Source organism: Trachypithecus francoisi, unplaced genomic scaffold (genome assembly GCF_009764315.1).
Source record: "Trachypithecus francoisi isolate TF-2019V2 unplaced genomic scaffold, Tfra_2.0 Lachesis_group9, whole genome shotgun sequence".
Classification (NCBI taxonomy): Eukaryota; Metazoa; Chordata; class Mammalia; order Primates; family Cercopithecidae; genus Trachypithecus; species Trachypithecus francoisi.
The window spans coordinates 55,419,894-55,445,551 of record NW_022681474.1 but is presented as its reverse complement, the minus strand read 5'-3'; the positions used below and the strand labels follow the sequence as shown (position 1 = coordinate 55,445,551).

Sequence of the window (25,658 nt, the reverse complement as noted above, 5' to 3'; positions counted from 1 at the left end):
AATAACACTACTAAGAAAAAGAAATAGAAGCCAGGCCACAGGGTCATTTCCCAGTGCTGATCCCGGCCCTGTGATCTCTCTTGGCAACCGTCTTCCTGACAGTGCTGGCAATAGACATGTCCTCTCTGGTTCTTTTTGTGCTATAGGAAGTGACAGAGAATGCTCTGCTTGGGAAGGCTCAGGCATCATGTGCCTTGCAGAGGTAACAGCTGGTGCACCTGCACTGGATAGTAAGAGGAGAGGGGCAACCTGAGACATGAGGGACAGAGGCTGGTGATTTGCTGGAGACAGATTTCATCTATTTCAAAGGTCTTTCTTGTTTGCTTTCAACTGTGTAAGGTCAACTAATGGCTTTGGTGTTTGGGTGGTAGGTGGGTTCCTGTAGGTGCAGTCTAGAAGAAATATTGTTATGTTTGTTTTTTTCATCATACTTTTCCTTAATTTGACCTTTTGTTTGTTTGTGTAGCCAAAAGAAGACCCAGAGAGTGTCACTCCTCTTTGAAGACGATGCTGATAGCGGAGGCTCTTTGTTTGGCTCTCCTCCCACATCTGTTCCTCCTGCGACAATGGTATTCTTCATCTCTTAGTCCCAGGAAATGTCCTTGAGTTTATGCTGCATCAGTAGTGGTACTTCCCCGAATCAGCTCTTCATACCTAACCTTGGAGGCTGAGTCTTATGGAAGACCTTATTTGCCTAGTTTCAGAAAGAGATCTTCTGATTAATAGTATTCTACAGAAGAAGCACATGTGCAAAGCCATCATTCAGTGTCAGGTGTAGGAACAAGAAACTGGATCTCAGAAGAGTCTTGTCCCAAGTGGCATGGAATTCTGCTAACATTAGACTAGGCTAGTTAAGGCAAAATCATTCGTTTTATGAGTGTGTGTCAAGTACTAACACAGGTTTATATTAGCTAATCAGTAAAAAGAAAGGAAATTCTCACATGTGCTACAAAATGCATGAACCTTGAGGCCATTATACTCCTCATCAGTGGAGAAATGGTCACACAGGTCTTAGTACAATTAGACTGTGGAATACTATATAGTGGTGAAAAAGCCCAAGGTAGAGCTTATGAGATGAAAAACTACTGCAGGCCAGAAAAAAAACAAGAAGAAGAAGATGCATAAACACGTATAACATGGTGTCATTTAAATTAAAAAAAAAAAAGAAATACACGTGAATGCCTGGAAACTGGCTTGAAAGGATCGACAGCACATTGTTACTGGTGATTATACCCAGGGAAAGGTATGGAATGGGGGACTTTATACTCTCAATGCCTTTTTAAAGCCTTTTTAAAGAAGGCATTTGTGCATTACTGTGGAATTAGAAATAACTCCAAACAAAAAATATCTAGGCGATATGGAAGAAGACCCTTCCTGTTAAATGGAGTTGCACAGCTTATGCCAGAAACTCTCAGCCCTGGACCAGCATGTTGCCCACCCTGGGCCCCAGGTTCCCTGCAGCTGCTTCTATGGGGCTCCTGAGCCTTTCCTTGGGTCTCGCCCTTTGAGGACATCCAGTGGCTGTACAGTTAAGAGTCAGGAGATCTGATTGGTTTTTCCTTGTAAATTATAAATAACCTACTCTGGAGGATAACTGAGCAATAAACTGATGAATTTTGCAGCCTCTGGAGCTATAAAACTTCTTTCAACCTATGGAAATTATGATTGTTAAATAAAACAAAGGTCAAGACACACAGCTTAAGTAGCTGAATAGCCTGCATGTTTTTGATAATCATCTTAGGCAATAGTAAATAAAAGATATTTCCGTGTAAGTTAATTGTGACTTGGTTGTAAGCCTATGTTGACCAAAAGGTTAAACAACAGGCAGGAGAACTTAAAAAATGTAATGTGAGTTTTGTTCTGAGCCAGGCTTGGGAACTACTAGCCCAGTAAAGAGACTCTGCACAAACTGAGAACGCATCCCAGAGCATGCCACACGAGACACAGCCTTTATACGTTTCTGTTACATAGAAAATGGGAGAAGGGGGCAGTGAAGCAAAGGCGATGTTCTTAACAGTTCTGATTGGTGCTCAGTGACATTGTATGTAAGATAAAATATGTGGTTAACGTGTTTTACTCATTAGCCTTTTGCCCTAATAAGTACATAGGGGTCTCAGGGTCAGGAGAGGGATGGTTGATTTTGTGCTGCCTTTGTGCTTTATGTGATAGGCAGGTTGTAATCGGTACATGTCAGTGAGATATTTGACAGACTCTGGCCTTGCAGGTGAGGTTCAGCTTTCGTTCATAGGCCCAGTTTCTATTACCCATATGGCCAAGATGCAGCCATTTTAGACAATTGCTTTTTTTTTTCCATCAGACTTTTCTTATTTTCTGACACCTATCAAGAAAGTAAATTTGGCCAGGCGTGGTGGCTCACGCCTGTAATCCCAGCACTTTGGGAGGCCGAGGTGGGTGGATCACCTGAGGTCAGGAGTTTGGGACCAGCCTGGCCAATATGGTGAAACCCCATCTCTACTAAAAATACAAAAATTAGCCGGGCATGGTGATGCATACCTATAATCCCAGCTACTAGGGAGGCTGAGGCAGGAGAATCACTTGAACCCGAGAGACAGATTTTGCAGTGAGCTGAGATTGTGCCAGTGCACTCCAGCCTGGGCAACAGAGCAAGACTTCATCTCAAAAAAAAAAAAAAGAAAAACAGAAAGTAAATTTCATGACAAGGATGAGGAGTTAGCTTGTCTTCAAGAAGATGAAAACTGGTACTTTGGGTAGCATTTTCTGTGGTTTAAGGATCTTAGTTGTATATGAAGGAAGAATATGATTTGCCATACTTAAGTCTCTTTTTGTCTCCCCTATCAACTAGTTGCATTGAAATTTTTTTTTTTTTTTTTTTTTTTGAGACGGTGTCTTGCTCTGTCACCCAGGCTGGCGTGCACTGATGAGATCTCGGCTCACTGCAAGCTCCGCCTCCCGGGTTCACGCCATTCTCCTGCCTCAGCCTCCTGAGTAGCTGGGACTGCAGACGCCCGGCACCACGCCCGGCTAATTTTTTGTATTTCTTTAGTAGAGATGGGGTTTTACCATGTTAGCCAAGATGGCCTCAATCTCCTGACCTCGTGATCTGCCCACCTCGGCCTCCCAAAGTGCTTGGATGACAGGCGTGAGCCACCGTGCCTGGCCTGCATTGAATTTTTATGTAGTTTTCAGTGAGTCCAGGATGTTCCACAAAAGCGTTTTCCTTTAATCACTTCACTGTTGCCTTATCTCTTCTGAAATTCTTCATGAGCTTCCAGTGTTCTTTTATGTCAAGTTCAATGGTTTTGCACTTTACTTATCTCTTCCTAACTAAAAATTCCCTTGCTCTCTTCTTTCTTCATTCATCACATTTTAAAATCATGGTTAGCAATGTCCTTCCTTAGTTTCCCAAATCTGCCTTCCTAACTTGATTTAGGCATTGCCTCAAAGCACACTTCCTTGTGTCATATGGTATGATTTGTATCTGTACTATGCTATAATAGAGCTTTAGTTTTTTCTCGAGAACTTGTTGATAAGTCACTTGCCCCAAAGATGCCATGAATTCCAGGTAAGTCACAAACCCTCAGTTTCCTAGTCCCCAAATCCCTGCCTCTCTGATAAGGAAGAGATGAGAAATGGGCTAAAGTGCTTGCAGGCTTGTATTGAACACTGAGTTGGTATAAAACGCTGGGACAGGCCATGGAATTATAGTGTATAGTCCTTTCAGATGAACGGACAAACAGATGTGTGCTAGCTGTTGTATAATCAGGAAGAAAGTCAAGGAAGAGTCACGTAGAGAGATAAATATTATGCTTATTCAACAAAGCAACTGACACTTAAGAGAACAGAGACCATGGGTGACATCTGAGTGGGGGCCTTGCTTGAAGGATGAGGAGGATTTGCTTCTACAGACATCGAGGGCAGCGTGACATGGGAGTTTGAAAGTTTGCAGTGACTTTAAGGAACAGTAAAGAATGAGGAGATGCACATGAGTAGAGGGATAGAATGGGGTGTCTGCTGAGTGTCATTTGCTTCATGCAAGGAGTGCAGGTTTGGGTTGGGAGAGGGCGTGATCCAGCAGGTAGTCTTGTTTTAGCAAGACAACTCTGGGTGATGTCTTCTAGTTGAAATATAAGAGGAGTGAGGCAGAGAGAGAGAGACTCATAATCGTCTGGTAGCAGAGGTAAGGATCTGAGTGAGGGAGGCATGGGGGTTGACAGACACAAGTAGACAGATACAGGTGATGCGATGGTGTGAAGTGCCCTATCCCCAAGTCCCAGGTGATGATGTTTGTTGCTTCTCCCTTTTGGTGCCACCTTCCCTATCCTGTCCTCTCTTCCTTCATCACATTTAGCTGAAGCCCTGAGAGGATGGTTTGGGCTTGTTCTGTATATGGCCATGCTGGTCAGACACACTTTTTTATTGTTGTGGATGTCATGTACTCTTCTTTTGGTAGAAAAAAGAGACTGTCTCTGAGGCACCACCTTTGCTGTTCAGCGACGAAGAAGAGAAGGAGGCACCACTTGGAGTAAAGTCTGTGGATAAGAAGGTTGAGAGTGCCAAGGAGTCGTCAGAATTTGGGAGAACTGATGTGGCTGAGTCAGAAAAGGTGGACTTTTTTCTCTTGTATACTTGAATGCATTTGTCTCTCATATGTTGTTTTAAACACACAAAACCCCTTAAGTTTTTTGACCACAGAAAATAAATGGCCCATTTGTAGACAGATTTGAAAACACAGACAAGCAGTCTGTCCCCACAGTGCAGGAAGTCTCTGCAGGGCCTTTCCTCCCATCCGTTCTCCAAGATACGTGTGCACTGCAGTGTGCCTGCTCATGTCTCTATGGTTACTGTCATGTCATGGCATCTTTGCTTTCTAACTTGTTCTCTTCTGTGCAGTGTTCCTGTTACCCTTGGTCCTCCTTTGGTCCCCAGCTGTATTTGAATTTAAATGTCAGTTTTAAGGAGATCTTAGTTTAGCATCCTTTTACTTTTAGATGATATTGGCAAGGAATTACAGAGTAGAGTGAAATGTCTACTCTTTCTAAAACACTAGCTTTCATGTCCTGGACTGTCTGCCGTCTCTTGCAGGAAGCCCGTGGGTAGTGCTGTTGACCACACCTGGGCATTCAGCCTTGTGGTTGCCTTCAGCCTCTATATGCCTTTTTTCTTTCTCTTAACTTTTCTTATACGCTGTGTCCAGCTGCTTCGGTCTAAAATCTCCCAGGGCCTGTGTGAAGAGCGTTGCATTTGCATTTACTGCTGAGGCTCCCTGGAGCTACAGTGATACAAGCATTTCATTTGTACCTGTATTCCTGTGTGACATTCTCTTCCCAGTGGCTGTGTGTGGACCCCTGTCCTATTCCAGTCCCAGTCCACACTTGACTCTGACTGGTTGCTATACTGCCCTCTCCCTCACTGAGTGTAGCCCCTTGCGGACTAGGCCCAGTTTGTTTTGCTCACCATTGTATCTGTAGTACTTGGCATATTACCTTGCACACAGTAGGCACTATGTTATAAATTATGTATTTATTTAAAGAAGCATTTTTTTAATAGTTTGAGTACTCTGAAATCAGGATATACCTCATAATCAATGGTATCTTACCTGAAATGTGCTACTTGTTGAATGAATAAATGCTGCATTTTAGAATTATTTGAGAGATTCTTCTTCAATTGTCTGTACAGTGTAAGCCTTCTACAATTTGAAGGTCGGATTTTCCCAGTTAGATTTCCCCTTGGGGCTTATGTATTAGTTAAATGCTGCGAATTCATGGTCCACTCCCAACGATTCGCACTTGTGTTGTCTTTGTCACTTAGAAGTTCTTCCTAGTTCATGATCAACCAGTGTGCATCAGGATCATAGCTGTCCTATCACTGGGTAGGAGAGAGGGACCCATGGTTTTAAACTGCTTGGAAAAATTATCTTTGGCTATGGATGATTGTACAAGACCGTCTCTTGGAGCAGCCAATCAAGAGTTGGGAGCAGATGTGATTCACTGTGCCCTGAGTCATACAAATGTGGCAGTTACTGAATTAATGAGGAGCTTGTCATGCTCCATGATAGGATTTATATTTCCAGGTGTTACTTATTTTTTCCCCCCTATTATTTTCCTTTTCAGGAAGGACTTTTGACTAGATCTGCTCAGGAAGTAGTCAAGCATTCTGATTTATTTTCTTCATCATCCCCATTGAACAAAGGAACCAAGGCTAGAACCAAAACTGTTCTTAGCTTGTTTGATGAGGAAGAGGATAAAATGGAAGATCAAAACACTATCCAGGCTCCACAGAAAGAAGTAGGAAAGGTAAGCAAAAGCAATAGCAGTTCAAATCTCTAGATAAGATAAAAGACTCTCATCTCATGGTTGTCGTTCTGTCATTTGAGTTTCTGAAGGAATCTTAACCTTCAGTGTAGAGTGTTAATGATTCTCTGCAGTCATTTAGATATTTGGGAATCTTAATCAGGAACTCTTACCTCAGGTAGCAGTGTTAGGATAGGGGATTAGAATTTCACCCACCTCTTCTGGGATTTACAGACCTTGTTCCTTCTAGCAAAGCTTTGCCCCTTGGCCAGTTGTGGGATGTAAGCAACAGGAAAGGGAAGTTAGGCTGGAGCTATACAGTTAAGTATTTCTAACATTCAGTTTAAGAAAAAGTGTTGTAGATGAACCTTTCATACTGATTAGGTGTCAGCAAACTTTTTCTATAAAGGGATAATGACTATTTTAGCTTTTGCAGGCTATTTAGGCTCTTTCATAACTGCCTAGCTCTGCCATTGGCAGCATGAAAACGGCCCTAGGAAGCATGAAGATGGATGGGCATGCCTGTGTTCCAGTAAGTTTTATTAATAAAAGTAGGTGATGGTCAGCCGGGCATGGTGGCTCATATCTGTAATCCCAGCACTTTAGGAGGCTGAGGCGGGCAGATGACAAGGTCAAGAGATCGAGACCATCCTGGCCAACATAATGAAACCCTGTTTCTACTAAAAACACAGAAAATAGTTTGGCATGGTGACACGTGCCTGTAATCCCAGCTACTCAGGAGGCTGAGGCAGGAGAATTGCTTGAACCAGGAAGTTGGAAGTTGTAGTGAGCCAAGATCGCACCACTGCACTCCAGCCTAGTGACATAATGAGACTCCATCTCAAAAAAAAAAAAAAAAAAAACAGGTGATGGTCATTCTGTAAGGTTAGGTATGACTGTGATATTAAACTAGACAGAGACATCACCAGAAAGCTACAGATATCCTTTATGAATGTAGAGGCCAAAATCTTCAACAAAAAATACTACTAAACCCAGTTTAGCAAAATATAAAAAGGATTGCACATTATGAGAAGTGAGATTTATTCCTGGAATGCAAGGTTGGTTGAACATCTAAAATCAATTGATATAATACACTGTATCAATAAAATACAGAATTAAAAGGCACATGGTCATCTCAACAGATGCAGAAAAGGCATTTAATAAAATCCAGACCTTTTCATGATAAAGCACTCAATTAGTTAGGCATAGGAGGAAGCTTAATGGACTTGATAAAGGACATCTACGAAATCCCACAGCTGACATCATACTTAATGGTGAAAGACTGCATGTGTTTCAACCCTAAGATCATGAACAACACAGTGATGTCCACCCTTGGTAATTCTAATCAACCTTGTACTGGGGACTCTAAGCAGGGCATGTAGGTGAGAAAATGAAATAAAAGGCATTCAGATTAGAAAGGAAAAAGTGAAGTGAAGCAAACTATTTGCAGATGGCATGATCTTTTATATAGAAAGTCTTAAGGAATCTACAAAAACATCCATTGGAAATAATTATATTCATTAAGATTGAAGGATGTAGTAAGATCAATATGTGAAAATCAGTTGTTCTGTAAACTAGTAATGAACAGTTACTAGCTTATGAAAGTTACTACTAGTGACTTTCTTTTTTTTTATGACAGAGTTTCACTCTTGTCCCCCAGGCTGGATTGCAATGGCACAATCTCGGCTCACTGCAACCTTTGCCTCCTGGGTTCAAGTGATTCTTCTGCCTCAGCCTCCCAAGTAGCTGGGGTTATAGGCACCCACCACCATGTCCAGCTAATTTTTGTATTTTTAGTAGAGATGAGGTTTCACCATGTTGGCCAGGCCGATCTCGAACTCCTGACCTCGGGTGATCCACCTGCCTCAGCCTCCCAAAGTGCTGGGATTACAGGCATGAGCCACCACACCTGGCTTACTAGTAGTAACTTTCATGAGCAATTACTAGCTTATGAATGAAATTAAGAAATCAGTTTCTTTTATAGTAATACCAAGAAGGGTAAAATACTTAGGAGTAGATTTAGCAAAAGAAGTACAAGACTTGTAAACTAAAATCTATAAAACATTGAAAGAAATTAAAAACCTAAAATAGATGGAAAGACATCTCATATTTATGGACCAGAAACCTTAATATTGGTAACGTGGCAATACTTCCTTCCCAGATTGATTTATTGTAATCTCTATCAAAATTCCAGCTTGCTTTTTGCAGAAATAGACAAGCTGATCCTAGAATTTTTACGGAAGTGTAAGAGACCAAGAATAGCCAACAGTCTTGGGAGAACAAAGTTAGAAGACTCACACTTCCTGATTTGAAAACTTACTTTAAGACAGGGTGGTATTGGCATAAGGTTAAAATGTGTAGATCCGTGAAGTAGAATTGAGAGTTTAGAAATAAACCCTCACATTTGCAGTCAGTTGCTTAAGGTGCCAAGATATTTCAGTGGGGAGAGAATAGTCTTCAGCAGATGTGCCAGGATGCTGATTATCTACATGCAAAGGAATGAAGTTGGACCCATTAATAAATAAACTCAGATCCAATGTAAGATCCAAATGTAAGAACTAAAACTGTACAACTCCGAGAATCTAGAGAGTATGTGAATAAATTATCATGACCTTGGATTAGGCAAAGCCTTCTTAGATAAGACACCAAAAGCACAAGTGACAAAAATAGCTACCTTGGACTTTATTTACATGAAAAACATTGTGCTTCAAAGGGCACCATCCGGAAAGTCAAACGACCACCCACAAAATGGGAGAAAAGATTTGCAAATCATGTATTTGATAAAGGACTTAGATCCAGAATATGTAAAAGATTTATAAGTCAATATTAAAAAGACAAATAGGCCGGGCACGGTGGCTCAAGCCTGTAATCCCAGCACTTTGGGAGGCCAAGACGGGTGGATCACGAGGTCAGGAGATCGAGACCATCCTGGCTAACATGGTGAAACCCCGTCTCTACTAAAAAATACAAAAAAAAAAAAACTAGCAGGGCGAGGTGGCGGGCGCCTATAGTCCCAGCTACACGGGAGGCTGAGGCAGGAGAATGGCGTAAACCTGGGAGGCGGGGCTTGGAGTGAGCTGAGATCCAGCCACTGCACTCCAGCCTGGGCGAAAGAGCGAGACTCCGTCTCAAAAAAAAAATAAAAATAAAAATAAAAAGACAAATAGCCCAGATGAAAGAAGGGATAGGGCAGAAGGGATAGGCCAGGCATTGTGGCTCATGTCTGTAATCCCAGCACTTTGGGAGACCAGGGCGGGAGGATGGCTTTAGGCCGGGAGTTCAAGACCAGCCTGGGCAACATAGCAGATCCTGTCTCTACAAAAAATTTTAAAAATTAGCCAGGCCTGTTTGTGTGCTCCTATAGTTCTATCTCCTTGGGAAGTTGAGGCAGAAGAGTCCTTGGAGCCCAGGAATTCAAGGCTGCAGTGGGCTATGATCACACCACTGTACTCTAGTCTGAAAAAAAATAGATAGGACAGACACCTGAATAGAGATTTTACTAAAGAAGATAGACAAATGGCCAAAAAGCATATGGAAGGATGCTCAGTGTCAGGGAAGCCAAAACCACAATGACATACCACTTCATACCCGAGAAGAGGACCGTAATAAACAAAAAAGGAAAGTAACGAGTGTTGGTAAGAATGTGGAGAAATGGAAATTCTCCTTACTGCTGCAAATGTGGAACAGTACAACCACTTTGGAAAACAGTTTGCTGTTCCTCAAATTCTTTTAACATAGAGCTACCACACAATCCAGGAATTTTATTCCTGGGTACATACCCAAGAGAAATAAAAACATATGTTCACACAAAACTTGAATGTGATTGTTCCCAGCAGTGTTATTCATAATAGCCTTAAGATGGAAACAGTGGCTAAACATAATATAGTATATCCATACAATGGAATATTATTTGGTAATAAAAAAGGCAAAGTGCTGATACATGCTGCCACATGGATGAACCTTGAAAACTTTCTAAATAAAATAAACCAGTCATGAAGGACCACATATTATGTGATTCCATTTATATGAAATGTCCAGAATAGGCATATTGATGGAGCCAAAGTAGATTAGTAGGTGCTGGGGGCTGGGAGTGGCAGTGAGCAGGAATGGATAATTACTGCTAATGGTTTGGGGTTTCTTTTGGAGGTGATGAGAATGTTCTAAACTTGGATTGTGGTAGTGGTTACACAAATCTGAATATACCAAAAAATCATTACATTGTATACTGTAAATGGGTAAATTTTATGTTAGATGAATTTAATCTCATTGGTGATGTTATGCAAACGAGGTTGGCAGGTCATAGATTGCCAATTCTTTTTATAGATCTAACCGAAGAAATAGTCTATGTTTATTTCTACAAAAAATGTTTTGTGAATTTTTTTGTTATTCCAATACTATAAGCCTATTTATAAATGAGAGCTGCACACAGTGAATATGATTAATTCGATATATATTCTCCCAGTCTCTTGCTGTGTATGGTTTTGTAATGTTTGTCCATGGTTGTGAAACGTTTAACCTTACTTGCTGTGTTAAACTCATTTTTATATATGACAATAATAATTATTGCTAATGTGATTTATTTTGTTAGAAGTAAGTTTTTGGTTAGTTGGGTTTTTTTTGGTTTGTTTTTTTGAGATGGAGTCCTACTGTGTTGCCCAGGCTGTAGTGCAATGGCGTGATCTTGGCTCACTGCAGCCTCCGCCTCCCAGGTTCAAGGATTCTCCTGTCTCAGCCTCCCGAGTAGCTGGGACTACAGGCACGCGCCACCATGCCTGGCTAATCTTTGTATTTTTAGTAGAGGTGGGGTTTCACCACACTGGCCAGGCTGGTCTCGAACTCCTGGCCTCTGGTAATCCGCCCACCTCGGCCTCCCAAAGTACTGGGATTACAGGCATGAGCTACCACACCTGGCCTTTTTGTTAAGTTTTAATCTGTGGCTGTGATACTAAAGAAATAGGGATAAAGAATGTCAGGTCTAGAGCATTAAATTATCAAACTAATAATGTTGATGGTAACTTTTAAATGTTAGATATGTAGTAAACAAAAAGGGACTCGGAGTCTGAAAGTAGGGCAGAAGAGATGGATGGGCATGGGAAGGCTTGCGGTTGCACCTGTACCAGGTCTTTGGCCTGCAGTGCTTACAGATGAGGGATACATACTTGACCACTCTGTGTAGTTTGTGCGTGAGTCAGCTGCTGTCTCTTCTTCCCTTTGGGAATGAGATGGAGAGAATTCATTCAGTTGTGTTTCTTATCGTCAAAATGTTTTTCATTATGGAACTAACGGATTGCTTTGTGTATATATATATAATTTTGTATTTATAAATATATTTTCTGCTATTTTTGGAAGCGCCATAGTATTCCATTTTGTTAATGTTTCATGCCCCTACTGAGTGGCTTTTAGGCTGTGGCCAGCCTTTTGCTAATATAATACAGCTGCAGAGGACATCTTTGCATCTTGTGTCCATCTTTACATGTGTAACTTCCTTGAGATAAGTTCTTACAGCTCTAATCACACGTGACCTTCCTTCCTATTCCCAGGGCCGCGATCCTGATACTCGCCCCAAGAGCACAGGTGTCTTCCAGGATGAAGAACTCCTTTTCAGCCACAAGCTCCAAAAGGACAATGACCCAGATGTTGACCTTTTCGCTGGCACCAAAAAACCCAAGGTCAGTTCCAAATGGTTCCCCATATTATGGCTTTGTTATTGTATTGGGTACCGTCTCAGCAGCTCACCTAGTTCTCTTTGTAAATTGTTTTGCTTTTGGATATTGAACTTGAGTCTTGTTTATTCTAGCTGTTAGAGCCAAGTGTTGGGAGCCTGTTCGGGGATGATGAAGATGATGATCTTTTCAGCTCTGCCAAGTCCCAGCCTTTGGTACCAGCCTTTTGTTCTCAATACCAGGTTGTATGGGAAAGATTCCAGGAAAGGAAACTAACGTCCAGTTAGGTGATTAAGGAAAATCCTAGGATAGTCGTGGTGCTTCCTACTAAATGAATGGCAAATAACATGTGGAGGGGGACGTGTGTGGAGGATGCAATGCTCAGTTTCTGTTGTTCCCCATCTTAGGTTCCCTATACTAACATTAAAACATTAACAATCCAGGCTCTCTGACTGTACTATACATCTGTGTGATGTTTAAATGGTTGATTGAAAGACCATTGCATACACTGGGGTGACTAAATATTCATGCCTTTCAGGTGCAGAGCTTTCAGTCTGAGTTTTAGCCTTCCTATGTAATTTTCTCCCCCAGCCCCAATAGGTTTTTGTAAGTACTCTGTTTTCTTTTTATCATAGAGAGAACTCCTGTGACAGCCACAGTCTTCAGAATGCTATTTCTGAAATGCTACGTTTGAGTTGGTTCAGCCCTCATTTGAGAAAGTATTTTTAAGACTCAGAAGCCAGGATTGTTTTTTGCATTATGATTTTTCCTTACATTTTCTAAGATATTTTATGGATTTTGGTATTTTCTTTCTTTTGAAGGTACAAGAGAAAAAGAGAGTAGTGAAAAAAGACCACTCTGTTGACTCTTTCAAAAACCAGAAACATCCTGAATCCATTCAAGGTAGTAAAGAAAAAGGCCTATGGAAGCCGGAAACACCTCAGGTTAGAAATGCTCTTTAAGGATTTTCAACTCTTGTTTGCATCGCAGTACAGAGAAATTCCATCATGCAGACCCACAGTTATTCAGACTTGTCTGCATTAAGGAGGAAATAGCAACTAGGGTTACCGCTTTGTCTTCACTACACTCCCCACGAGTCATCTCCCCTCTCCTCGCTCCACACTTCAGAGTGTCACGAATCTATATTTTAATAGTTAGTGTTTTTTGATGCCATGCCAGATTTGACTCTAAAGTAGAGTTCAGGTAGGATGAAGAATCTTCTTCCCACTAAAGCATTTATTTCCCCCTCTTGATTTCCTTGGAATGGAATTAAAATATAAATAAATATAATTACATCTGATTTCTTGGCTGCTGTCAGTGTTGCCTCTTCCAAGGTCATTGCTGTTGGGCCCTACTCTGCAGCAGTCTTCTCAGAACGCTGTGGAGCTCCTCCTGGGAACAGACCAGGACTGGAGAGCAAGTGTCAGTTCCATGTGCAGGTGTCCCAGGGTGTCTCAGTGAAGCCTTAGTGTCCTGAGCTGTAAACCTGAGGCTCTTGGACCAGCACATCACCATTGACCCTTCCTGGGGCTCAGCTCTTTTGCTTTTAGAACCAGTGCATTAGGCTATGGGTGAATTTCTGTGTGCTCCTTGAAATTTCTGTTTGATAACCAACATGGTAATTTTGCCTGCTGGTCAGTTTTAGGTGCCCTGATAAGCTGTGATTCTTGGGAATCTTACTCATCTTGTGTTCCTTGACTCCATATCTGATCTGAAAGTTTTCCACTTATGTGACAGAGGAGGAGGCATACATGAAGTAGTACTAGCGAAACGACAGACCCCAGGAGAGATTTGAATGCCTTTCCCATTAAAGAGCTACAGAAAGTGACAGTTCTGCTCCATCACGGATTTATTTACAGGCATAAGAAACACTTGTCTTTCTGTTTCCCCAGTGGATTTTTAACTGGATGTAATTTCACACAGGAATCATCAGGTCTCGCTCCATTTAAAACCAAAGAACCATCCACTCGGATCGGGAAAATACAAGTAATTAAAACGCTGGAATCTTCATTGCCTGCCCTGTGGCATCTATAAACTTTTTTGGGTTTCCTACTTTTGTCAGCTGCTGCCAAGCATCTTCTCATCTCTTCCCCCGCCTCCCGTCCCCCGCACCTAGTTGTCTCTTGTGTGCTGCGTCTTTAACATCTATTCTTTGAGCCCAGTGGTGGGCATAGGTGTAAGACCCTCTGTTTTAATTCTGAGACTAGATGAGGCGATTTTCCTACATTTCTCTTCTCCTCTCGTATTATACATTATGTGCACGGAGTCTCGTCATGTGTCAGAGTAAAGATAATAGACTGCTGTGTTGAAGAACAAATACAGAGTTTCATTTTTCTTCTTTAGGCAAATTTAGCGATCAACCCAGCGGCCTTGCTGCCCGCAGCGGCTCCCCAGATCTCTGAAGTAAAGCCTGTTTTGCCAGAATTGGCTTTTCCTTCATCTGAACACAGAAGGAGCCACGGTCTGGAAAGTGTGCCTGTTCTTCCCAGGAGTGGGGAGGCCGGTGTGAGTTTTGATCTTCCAGCTCAGGCAGACACCTTACACAGTGCAAACAAGGTGATGAAACCATCTTTGCTTCCTTGCTCTCTTCTTTTAACCGGAATTTGCGTCTACTTCTTTCTAGTTTATCAATTGCATACACAGCAGTCTTTGACTCTCCTTTTGAATGGGGTGCCTCATCCTTCCTTCAGCTGCTCCCTCCATTCTCCCCTCCCCCTCTCATCCTACACCTGCTTTTCCATGGCCTGTATTTGATACATTTGCTTTCTGCTCAGTAGCCACAGTAGTGTCTCACCACTTTGGCTGGTGTCTGACACCTGCAGGTTTCCAGCACTGCCACCTGGGAGTCTTCTAACCACAGAGCAGATCATGCCCTTCCTGCTGGCGCTTCCTCACTGCTCCGAGGAGAGCATTTGGGCTCCTAGGTTTGGTATGAAACCCCTTCACAATCGGTGCCAGTCCATGTGTGCAGCTTCCTCACCAGTCACTGCACACTTTCCAGCTTGACTCCAGGCATACCAGCTGCCACTCCCTGAACACACATGGTCTGTTCTGCTGCTTCCCAAGGCTTCTGCTGCCTCCTCACCAGGAATGCTCCTCTCCATCCACAGCTGTGCTTCCACATCCCCACTTCTGTCACTGTGCCCTGCACTCCCCGCACAAGTTCCCACAGCAGCGACACTGTTTCATGGGATCGCCTCAATGAACTGTGAACCCTTTGAAGTTTTCCTTTCATTTTAGTTGGGTTTCTTGTTTCTCTCCAGTCTCCCTTCTCTGGAAAGCCTGAATTGATCTCCAAGTAAGCGACAGGACACAGAATGACCTCACCCTGGCAGATAGATTTATTTCAAATGGTTCGAAACCTGTTTCATTGTGCAAAACAAAGCAGCTTCCTTTTATGACAGTTTTCATTGGCTTTTTTTTTTATTAGGTTTAAATTGGCAACTAAAATTGTGACATTCCCCTGAAGTTGGCAACACAATCATACTTTGCCCAAAGTAGATGGTAGCTTCTCAGAATTCTACTTGATTGCATATTTTTAAAATATCATAAACACTGCATCATTACTACTAAGTGATTTGTGTTTTGAGATTATATTAAAAGTTCTGATTTCTAAACTGTATTTCTTATGTGGAATACTTAACATTTGAATTTAATGTTTATTGACTTGAAGAAAACAGCACCTTAGCTTACCTGTCTTTATTGTCTTGTATTTCTCCCTGCTCCTGGAGCCAGAATTTAGACTAGCCCCCTAACAAAGGTTAGTACCAGAATTCCCCGATTCTTTCTTATTTTGAAAGATACCCACGTTTCTATTGAAGGCAGAGTAGGGGCCAAGGGAGGGGTTGTGAGACACAGAGAGCCAACATGCCTACTTTCCAGGTTTCCAGCAATAGATGAAGCTTTTTGTATGAAACCTAACTGAAACTGCCCTGAAAATATTAAAAAATGGAGAACTCTAAAGGATTAAGAATGACTTAGTCTTGGAGTACTAGGAGCTATTAAACACCTTCCTTGGAAATCATTAAGAAATAACCTCTTCTGTGTTCTTCGATAATATCTTCATTGAAGTAAACCACATAACCTTACAGTATTTTGAGTCACTGATTCTTTGCCATGGTAGCTTTGAACACTTTATTTTATCATTAGATCAATGTGTGTTTTTTTGCCATTGCAGAGCCGTGTCAAGATGAGAGGGAAGCGTAGACCACAGACCCGTGCAGCTAGGCGGCTGGCTGCCCAGGAGTCCAGCGAGGCTGAGGACATGAGTGTCCCCAGAGGACCCATTGCACAGTGGGCTGATGGTGCCATTTCCGCAAATGGCCATCGGCCACAGCTCAGAGCAGCCAGTGGAGAAAACAGCACTGAGGAGACCCTGGCAGCTGCCGCTGCACCTTGGGAAGGTGTTCCTGTGCCTGGAGTGGACAGAAGCCCCTTTGCAAAGTCTCTGGGTCATTCCAGAGGGGAGACTGACCTTTTTGATTCTGGGGACATCTTTTCCACGGGCACTGGATCTCAGTCTATGGAGAGAACAAAACCCAAGGCAAAGATAGCTGAGAATTCTGCCAACCTGCCAGTGGGTAGTAAAGCAAAAAGCCCCATGTTTCCTGCTCTAGGCGAGGCCAGCAGTGATGATGATCTCTTTCAGTCTGCGAAACCAAAACCAGCAAAGAAAACAAATCCCTTTCCTCTCCTGGAAGATGAGGATGACCTCTTTACAGATCAGAAAGTCAAGAAAAATGAGACAAAATCCAGTAGTCAGCAGGATATCATATCAACAACACAAGATATTTTTGAGGTAATAGGACTTAAAATGTTTTTGTGTCTAAGTTAAGGAGGGCATCTGATTGGCTTATCTGAGCCATAGATTATGTTTAGCTTGTTGCATGCATACCCCATAGCCATCTGCTTAGTAATTATAATTAAGCTCTTTTATTAATAAGTCTAACATTGTTTCAGAAGTGGTTTTTTGTTTTGTTTCATGTAGAATGTATTTCTTGGCTGGCCACAATCGTTGATGCAGGTCTTGGTTTCTCTAGTTTTTACAGTTTTTTAATTTTTATAGAATATTATAATCAGCTTCCTGGGCATGCCACTTGGTGACATGCATATAGCTCCACCGGTCCAGCTTGAGAGTTTAACCTGTGGTTCTGGGGACATTGGCCCTGGCTGGAGCTGACAGTTTAGTGCAGGCAATAAGACTTTCAGTGGCATTTGCTCAGCAGATGTTTATTGAGCACCTGGGGCCTGCAGGTATGAGGTGAACTCAGAGAAGTGCTAGGCTCCTCAGAGCTCTCTGGGAAGATAATCAAATACAAACAGGGCAATGGAAAATTAAGATGTTTTCAAATAGTACTAAGTGTCATGAAGAAAATAACCTGGGGCAGAGTGGTTGGTAGGGGTAGGAGGTGCTCCTTTAGGCAGGACTGGTAGAGAAGGTGTCACTGCAATGCCGGCGTTTGAGCCGGGGTGAGATGGGTGGGCCAAGCTGTGCAGAGATCTGGGTTAGTGCATCCCAGGCAGAGGGGGCAGTCTCAAGGCTGTTCCACAACACCCTGGCCATTTGCATTTCCATAGCTTGTTGACATGTTTGAGTTTAAAAAGAAAAATTGATTTAACATTGTATGTATTTTTGGCTTAACAAGGATGATATATTTGCTACGGAAGCAATTAAACCCTCTCAGAAAACCAGAGAGAAGGAGAAAACATTGGAATCCAATTTATTTGATGATAACATTGATATCTTTGCTGACTTAACTGTAAAACCAAAAGAAAAGTCCAAAAAGAAAGTGGAAACCAAGTCTATATTTGATGATGATATGGGTAAGTTTAGTTTTCTATGTCTGACCTAGAGAATCCTTAACTTTCCATCACTTGGTATTTTTCCTGCCACCTTTTCTTGGCCCTTTTCTGGAAAATGCACCCCACCAGGTTCACTTCAGTGTAATCCTGAGTTAGGCTGAAGATAGGTAAGAGATGGACTAATTATTTTAGTGAAGTAACTCTTTCCTATGTTAGTCATCAAAGAATTTGAAGGCACCCAGAGTTTGACGTTTAAGTATAATTTTAACTTTGATCTCAGTGCACCTCACCAATCGTCTGTGGCACACCCTGATGTTATGAAAGGAGGTTTGATCAGAAATGACCTCACGTGCTAAAGTAGGCTGAGGGGACTGCCTTGGGTGTGATGTGGTTGGTTGAGGCAGAGCTCCAGATGGAGAGGGAGTTTCCATGGTTCTGTGCGAGAAGAGAGCAAGACTAGACCTAGGGGTAGGCTCTACCTCAGGCGTTGCATCTCACTGAGGTCTTTGGTGTTTGGGAACAAGATCGTCTTCTTTATGTGCCACAACTTCTGCTTTGTTGGTAGACAAGGCAAATGTGCGAGAACCCTAAATATTGGACTTCTGATCAATCCTGTGTTGGTAGAGAGCATGTGGGCTGAGGCCACATACACATTTCCTACACCCCCAATCAATCTAGACCTTGAGGCTAACTGGGAGACAGCTGGTGCTGGAGCGTCACACTGGCTCTGTGCCTCGAGCAAGCACATGGAGGGCAGAAGATAACTCATTCATTATTTTAAATACAGAAAAGTCATACATGCTTATTGTAATAGATTCATGCAATTCAGAAAAGGTACGAAGTGAATACCCCTGGAGGTAATAGTAACAGTTTGGTGTGTATCCGTTCAGACACAGTGATATTAATATATGTTTGTGTACACATCATATATAACCCCCTTTTAAAAAAGAATGTATTTATAAATATATATAAGAATATATTTTTAGGCCGGGCACGGTGGCTCACGCCTGTAATCCCAGCACTTTGGGAGGCCGAGACGGGCGGATCACAAGGTCAGGAGATCGAGACCATGGTGAAACCCCGTCTCTACTAAAAATACAAAAAATTAGCCGGGCGCGGTGGCGGGCACCTGTAGTCCCAGCTACTCGGGAGGCTGAGGCAGGAGAATGGCGTGAACCCGGGAGGCAGAGCTTGCAGTGAGCCGAGATTGTGCCACTGCACTCCAGCCTGGGCGACAGAGCGAGACTCCGTCTCAAAAAAAAAAAAAAAAAAAAAATATATTTTTAAAAGTAAGAATATATTTCTGAAAAGTAAGAATGTGTTTCTGCTCTTTTAGCCACTTAATGTCTTTTCATGTCAGTACATAGAGATCTCCTTCCTTGTTTTCAGTGGTGTGCACGATTTCTTTGTATTTAGCCATTAGCCTGTTGACTGAGATCCTGATTGTTTCTGTTTTCTTTATTACAAATAATGCTGTGGTCTTTACCATTTATGTACACCTAACTTTATGTATACATGCTAAAATCATGGTTGGATAAAACCCTAGCAGTAACATTACTGGGTATGTACCATAATTAGGTAAGACAAGCTTTTGAGTCAGTGAAACATTAAACAAATGCAGTGACAGAGGCTTACGGTCTTACATCGAGATGCCTCAAATCAGTGCATTTATTCTGAAATAAAACAGGTGGGTCCTATGTTGGATTTCCCTTTGCATATTTTTATTGCTCTTTTAAAACCCGGTGTGAAAAGAATGTCTAAATAAGTCCATTGTCCCCAATGGTAGGGGCGTGGTCTGGTTTGGAGATCAAGTTACCCTTCCCTTTTGTCTGTCCTGCACATGCACATACAGACACTTTTGTTGCTGAAGAAATTGTGCTCCAAGAGAAACCTGTGTGTGATCATAAAACTTAATGAGTAACAAACACAGGACCAGAATCTAAGAGGCTTGAGTTCTAGATTAGTGTTTTGGGGTACTCCATACTGTTACCACAGCTGGGTCTTTGGTGGTTTGCTTGCATGTGTTTTAAAAGTACCTTTCCCCACCCCTCTTCAGCAACTGTTTTTGTTTTTTCTTTCTAAAGATGACATCTTCTCCTCTGGTATCCAGGCTAAGACAACCAAACCAAAAAGTCGATCTGCACAGGCCACACCTGAACCAAGATCGGAACACGAGGTGTCCAACATCTTTGATGATCCCCTGAATGCCTTTGGAGGCCAGTAGAGCATACAGGGTATCCACATGTTACCCTGCAGCTACATTGTTGAGTTAGTGTTGATGATGTATATGCTTATGGTCTTAACTGGGTTACAAAAAGCAGATACTAGAACAGCTAGCTCATCTTTTACCCAATGTACTTAGTATTTTTCTGCACTGGTTTAATCATGCTTAATACTACAAAACAAAAACAAGTATTTCACAGTGGTTGATTTTGTTTTTAAAGCATAGTTTGATTTAGTTAGCCTTGCTGGGGCCATAATATGCTTCAGAAGGATGTGTAAAAGAAGCAATCTCCTTGTGGCTTTCATGGGTAGTCAGGGAATCTCAGAGATAGCAAATGCCACATGACCAGGAGTCTTTGTTTTGTGGATGGGAACCCTAACTTAGGGCCTGGGCAGATGAAAGAGAAAGAAAGTGAGAGATTATACTTCATGAGTCTTAGCAATATGGGAGCGGGTTTTCACTGAATTCTGAAGGTGCCTCTGTATGTCCTCCAAGGCAGGGTTTGGCAAACTGTGGCCCCCCACTGTCATATTTTGTTAATAAAATTTTATTGGAACACAACCACATTCATTTATTTACTTACTGTCTATTGCTGCTCTCACCCCACCTCCAGTGTAAGAGTTGAGTAATTGTAACAGACTGGATGGCTCACAGAGCCTCAGATGTTTTCTGTCTGTCCCTTTATGTAAACAGTTTGCTGACCCCTGCTCTAAGGCATCCTTTTCCATCCTTGTCTTGTGGAAGCAGCAGAATGAACCTAGGTAATAGCAGGGGGAAGTGCTGAGGATGGAAATGTCAGCCTCTAGAGCAGCACTGCCCCATAGAACTCTGCAGGAATGAAAATGTTCTTTATCTGCATCAACAAAGGCAGTAGCCACCAGCCACCTGGATGGTTGACCCCATTCTAGTCTGTGTTTTTTGGTGCTCTGTCTTCTTGCTGCTGAGTATGCAGCCTGTCGCCACAGCACAATCTTGTAGGCCACTCAGGTTGGTCTCAGTGATCCTGGAGCTACTAACTTCTTCCTTGGACACTATAAGATCGGAAGGGGAATTACTCATACCCAGAGTCAAAGATTTTCTACAGCTCCCACAGGTCAACCATTTGACCAAGTCTGCTGTGAGTGACTTGATGACAGATGAGGGCACTTGCTAATTACCTACTCCTTTCCCCTATTCATTTTATGAATCTTGCTTCTGTCCTTAGGTTGAGATCTCCAAGTCACTGTTGTCAGGCAGACTGCTGTCCTCCAGATTCAGGCCTGTGGGTGTGGGGAGCCTTGGTTGGCCTTGGAGGAGCAAGGGCTGCGCAGGTGAACTCAGTGGCCTCAAGTGTGTAGGTACCTGCATGGTGCGAGGAGATGCTGGCTCTGAATGAAATATTTCCTAATCCTGCTTGCAGATCAATTGCCGACTAGCGTTTAGGCTACAGACATATTAGATGGTTGATGTGATTCTGTAGCTCGCCTTTAGAACTTTAGGGATGTTTTCACATATCAGTAAATTAAGATCTGTGTCAACATTTTTTTTTTTTTTTGGGGAGATAGAGTCTCGCTCTGTCACCCAGGCCAGAGTGCAGTGGTGTAATCTCGGCTCACTACAACCTCCGCCTCCTGGGTTCACGCCATTCTCCTGCCTCAGCCTCCCAAGTAGCTGGGACTACAGGCACCTGCCACCTCGCCCTGCTAATTTTTTGTATTTTTAGTAGAGACGGGTTTTCACCGTGTTAGCCAGGATGGTCTCGATCTCCTGACCTTATGATCTGCCCACCTCGGCCTCCCAAAGTGCTGGGATTACAGGCATGAGCCATTGCGCCCGGCCTATGTCAACATTTTTAATGGCAGCTTCACATTCTAGATATCATCATGTTTGGGAAAATGTTTCAAAGGTAACTGCTCTTCTGTAGCTAAGCTTTTTTACAGCAGAGGATGGAGCAAATTCTGAGTTACTGAAACTACGTATTCAGCACTATTGCCTTGTTTACCGTTAACTTCCATTTCATCTTTGGAGTTGTGTTTTTAGAACTTTTTCAGAAGAGATGAGAGAAATGCTTTGGGAATTGATTCAGAAATCTTTTTGGTGTCATTACTCTTAATAGCTAGATATATATATATATATTTTTTTTTTTTTTTTTTTTTTGAGACGGAGTCTTGCTCTGCCGCCCAGGCTGGAGTGCAGTGGCCGGCTCTCAGCTCACTGCAAGCTCCGCCTCCCGGGTTCACGCCATTCTCCTGTCTCAGCCTCCTGAGTAGCTGGGACTACAGGCGCCCGCCTCGTCGCCCGGCTAGTTTTTTGTATTTTTTACTAGAGATGGGGTTTCACCGTATTAGCCAGGATAGTCTCGATCTCCTGACCTCGTGATCGCCCGTCTCGGCCTCCCAAAGTGCTGGGATTACAGGCTTGAGCCACCACGCCCGGCCTAGATATATTTTTTAATTGTAAAAAATTCTGGAAATACTTTTTTCTCTACTTGCTCCCCCCCGCCCTTTTTTTTTTTTTTTTGAGACAGGGTCTGGTTGTGCTGCCCAGGCTGGGGTGTGGTGGCACAATCATAGCTTGCTGCACCTTCGAACTCCAGGGCTCCAGTGATCCTCCCACCTTAGCCTTCTGAATAGCTGGGACTACAGGTGTGTGCCATCATACCCAGCTAATTTTTTTAAAGAGGTTTTTGTAGAGACAAGGGTCTCGCTATGTTGCCCAGGCTGGTCTCAACCTTCTTGCCTCAAGTGATTCTCCCACCTTGGCCTCCTGAATTGCTGGGATTACGGGCATGAGCCACCTTGGCCAGCTTCTTTCTGTTTTTTTCGTTTCATCTTCCCCTTCTATTTTCTTTCTTTTTTTTCTTTCTTTTAGCTGTTGTTGCATCATTTTCCATCCCATCTTGAAGTCTTCATTGCCCCCTCATTTTCCAACATCATGAGTCCCACAGTATACTCAGCTAAGCATGACCACACACCGTTTCAAGAAGCCATTCATGGACCCAGCTTTTAGTACTGGCTGGGTCTCTGGCCTGCTGCAGCTTCCATTTGCTCCTCAGCTACCCTCTAGGCATCCAGTCTGGCTTAACCAGATTTCATGGCCTCATTTTGTCCTCTGCTACAGTGATTTCTACTCCTGAGGAGAAGCATAACTATCTTCTAGAGGAAAACATTTTCGCTTTGGGTTATCAACCTTGGTTCTTTTGGGATATTGGAAATTACCCCATTGAATGACCCAGACTTACGGTGGAAGTTCCAGCACAATTAATGCTGTTCAGAGTTGTGCTTTTTCTTCTGGCTTATAGTTACATTATTCATTCTCATTATAGATGAAGAACTTCCAAATCTGTTTGTTACCTTCTACCCTCACCCAGCCTGTTATTTTCAGGGTCTCACTATGGAAGAACACTGTGGTGAAGGAAACACTCTGAATTCCTGGGCAGGCATAGTCACTCATGTCTTTATTTCTGTCATGTTCATTTTGCAGTCCTGACACCTGACTTTTGTTGCTAGAGCTGCAACTATGTAGGTAGGAGTACTGTTGGCTTCGGGGATACACACACTGGCAACTCTATAGTGCACGCTTATTTGATATAGCGTAAGTATGTTTTTAAGAATTCATGTTATCCAAAATTATAAAGCATTTCTTTGAGTGAAAGAAAGAGGGTTAAGGTTAGTTCCATACAAAGTCATATATAAGCAATGCTGTTTTTTAATTTAGCTTTTATTTAAGAGCAATGACCCTTTACCACTATCACCGGCAGTATTACTAGCCTGGCACCTTGTATTACTCTATTCCTCATCGTTTTGAAATACGGTACAACAACACTCAAAAGAGCTGTGCTACAAGAAACAACTTTCCTTTCTGTAATGCCCCCTCCCTTTTAGGATCACTAGAAGTCTGTACAATGCAATTCAGATTCCCAAATTAATTGTCTTTCCTATTAGTGTTATCACAACTCATAGCAGATTCCTGTATGTGCATGTATGTTATGAGTTGGATAAACATTGGTGGACTTCATTTGGAGTGGATCAGAATGGGATTCTTGTGAGAAGCCAACACCCCTCTAAACAAACTTTTGGAGCATGACATGGCTTGGGTGTTTTCTCCCCTCCAAATCTCATGTTGAAATGTGACCCCCAGTGTTGGAGGTGGGCCTAGTGGGAAGTGTTTGGATCATGGGTGTGGATCCTTGTGCATGTCTTGGTGCTCTCCTTGTGGTAATGAATGAGTTCTCACTCTGAGTTCACGTGAGATCTGGTTTCCGAGAACCCGGGGGCCAGCTATGGTGGCTCACGCCTGTAATCTCAGCACTTTCAGAGGCCGAGAGTGACAGATTACGAGGTCAGGAGATGGAGACCATCCTGGCCAACATCTTGAAACCCCGTCTCTACTGAAAATACAAAAATTTGCCAGGTGTGGTAGCACGCATCTGTAGTCCCAACTACTCAGGAGGCGGAGGCAAGAGAATTAATTGAACCCAGGAGGCTGAGGTTGCAGTGAGCTGAGATTGCGCCATTGCACTCCAGCCTGGGCAACAGAGCAAGACTCTGTCTCAAAAACAAACAAACAAACAAAAAACCTGGCACCTCCTTCTTCTCTCTCTCTCTTGTTCTTTCACCATGTAACATGCTGGCTCCTCTCCTCCTGCCGTGATTGTAAGCTTCCTGAGGCACTCACTGGAAGCAGATACCAGCATTATACTCCTTGTACAGTCTACAGAACCATCAGCCAAAATAAACCTCTTTTATTCATAAATTGCCCAGTCTCAGGTATTCCTTTATAGCAACACAAACTGGCTAACACAGAGGATAATCAAATATTTATTAATGTCTAAAACTTGGATAATACCTTACCTATAGCACAGGTTTGCTCTGAGGATCAATTGAAAGAGTAAAATATCTGTTCTTTCCTTGAACAAAGCTTTAATGAGTACCAACATGTGCAAAACACTGTGCTAGGTGATAGAGATCAGATGTGCTCCCTTCAGTTTAGGAAAAAATGAAATTGTTATGGGCCAGGCGCAGTAGCTCACGCCTATAATCCCAGCACTTTGGGAGACCGAGGAGGGTGGCTCACGAGGTCAGGAAATCGATACTATCCTGGCTAACATGGTGAAACCCTGTCTCTACTAAAAATATAAAAAATTAGCCATGCGTGGTGGCAGGCGCCTATAGTCCCAGCTACTTGGGAGGCTGAGGCAGGAGAATGGCATGAACCCAGGAGGCGGAGCTTGCAGTGAGCCAAGATCGTGCCACTGCACTCCAGCCTGGGAGAGAGCAAGATTCCGCAAAACAAATGATAATAAAATAAATAAAATAAAATAAAGAAATTGTTATGGGTGCAGTATATGATGTAGGTAGTAGGGTAAAGGGGGTAGGTATAAAAGCTTTGTGGAATGGTTGATATTGGAGCTGAATGTTGAAAGATGATTAGGTGTTTGTCAGGTAACCACGTGTGCACATGACAGTAAGTAGAGCAGAGCAGGAGCAACAACATAGAAGCTGATGTGTTCTGAAGCTGCAGATGCAGGTGATTAGAGGATAGAAGTACCAGAGATGTTGCAAGATGAGATGAGGTACGTAGATAAGTAAAATGGGGCAGGAATGTGAGCTGCATAATCTTGGGAGCATTTCTAAGGAGTCTGAGTTTTATTCTATAGACAGGGAGAAGTCATTATACAGCCTTGAAGCAAGAAATAACATGATCAGCTCTACGTTT

The 25,658-nt window shown here is 42.7% G+C and overlaps 1 protein-coding gene across 1 annotated transcript in view; it reads left to right on the top strand.

Moving 5' to 3' along the window:
• The window catches only part of LOC117082257 (WASH complex subunit 2A-like), a 63,528-nt gene extending 43,001 nt beyond the window's left edge, over positions 1-20,527 (top strand). The window contains exons 21-31 of the mRNA XM_033208883.1: positions 467-569; positions 4,433-4,585; positions 6,093-6,275; positions 11,813-11,941; positions 12,070-12,150; positions 12,757-12,879; positions 13,859-13,921; positions 14,279-14,491; positions 16,113-16,733; positions 17,581-17,758; positions 19,822-20,527. Coding sequence (XP_033064774.1) covers positions 467-569; positions 4,433-4,585; positions 6,093-6,275; positions 11,813-11,941; positions 12,070-12,150; positions 12,757-12,879; positions 13,859-13,921; positions 14,279-14,491; positions 16,113-16,733; positions 17,581-17,758; positions 19,822-19,961 — 1,987 coding nt within the window. The 3' untranslated portion in view covers positions 19,962-20,527. The remainder of the gene's footprint in view (positions 1-466; positions 570-4,432; positions 4,586-6,092; positions 6,276-11,812; positions 11,942-12,069; positions 12,151-12,756; positions 12,880-13,858; positions 13,922-14,278; positions 14,492-16,112; positions 16,734-17,580; positions 17,759-19,821) is intronic.
• Positions 20,528-25,658: the final 5,131 nt, after the last annotated feature.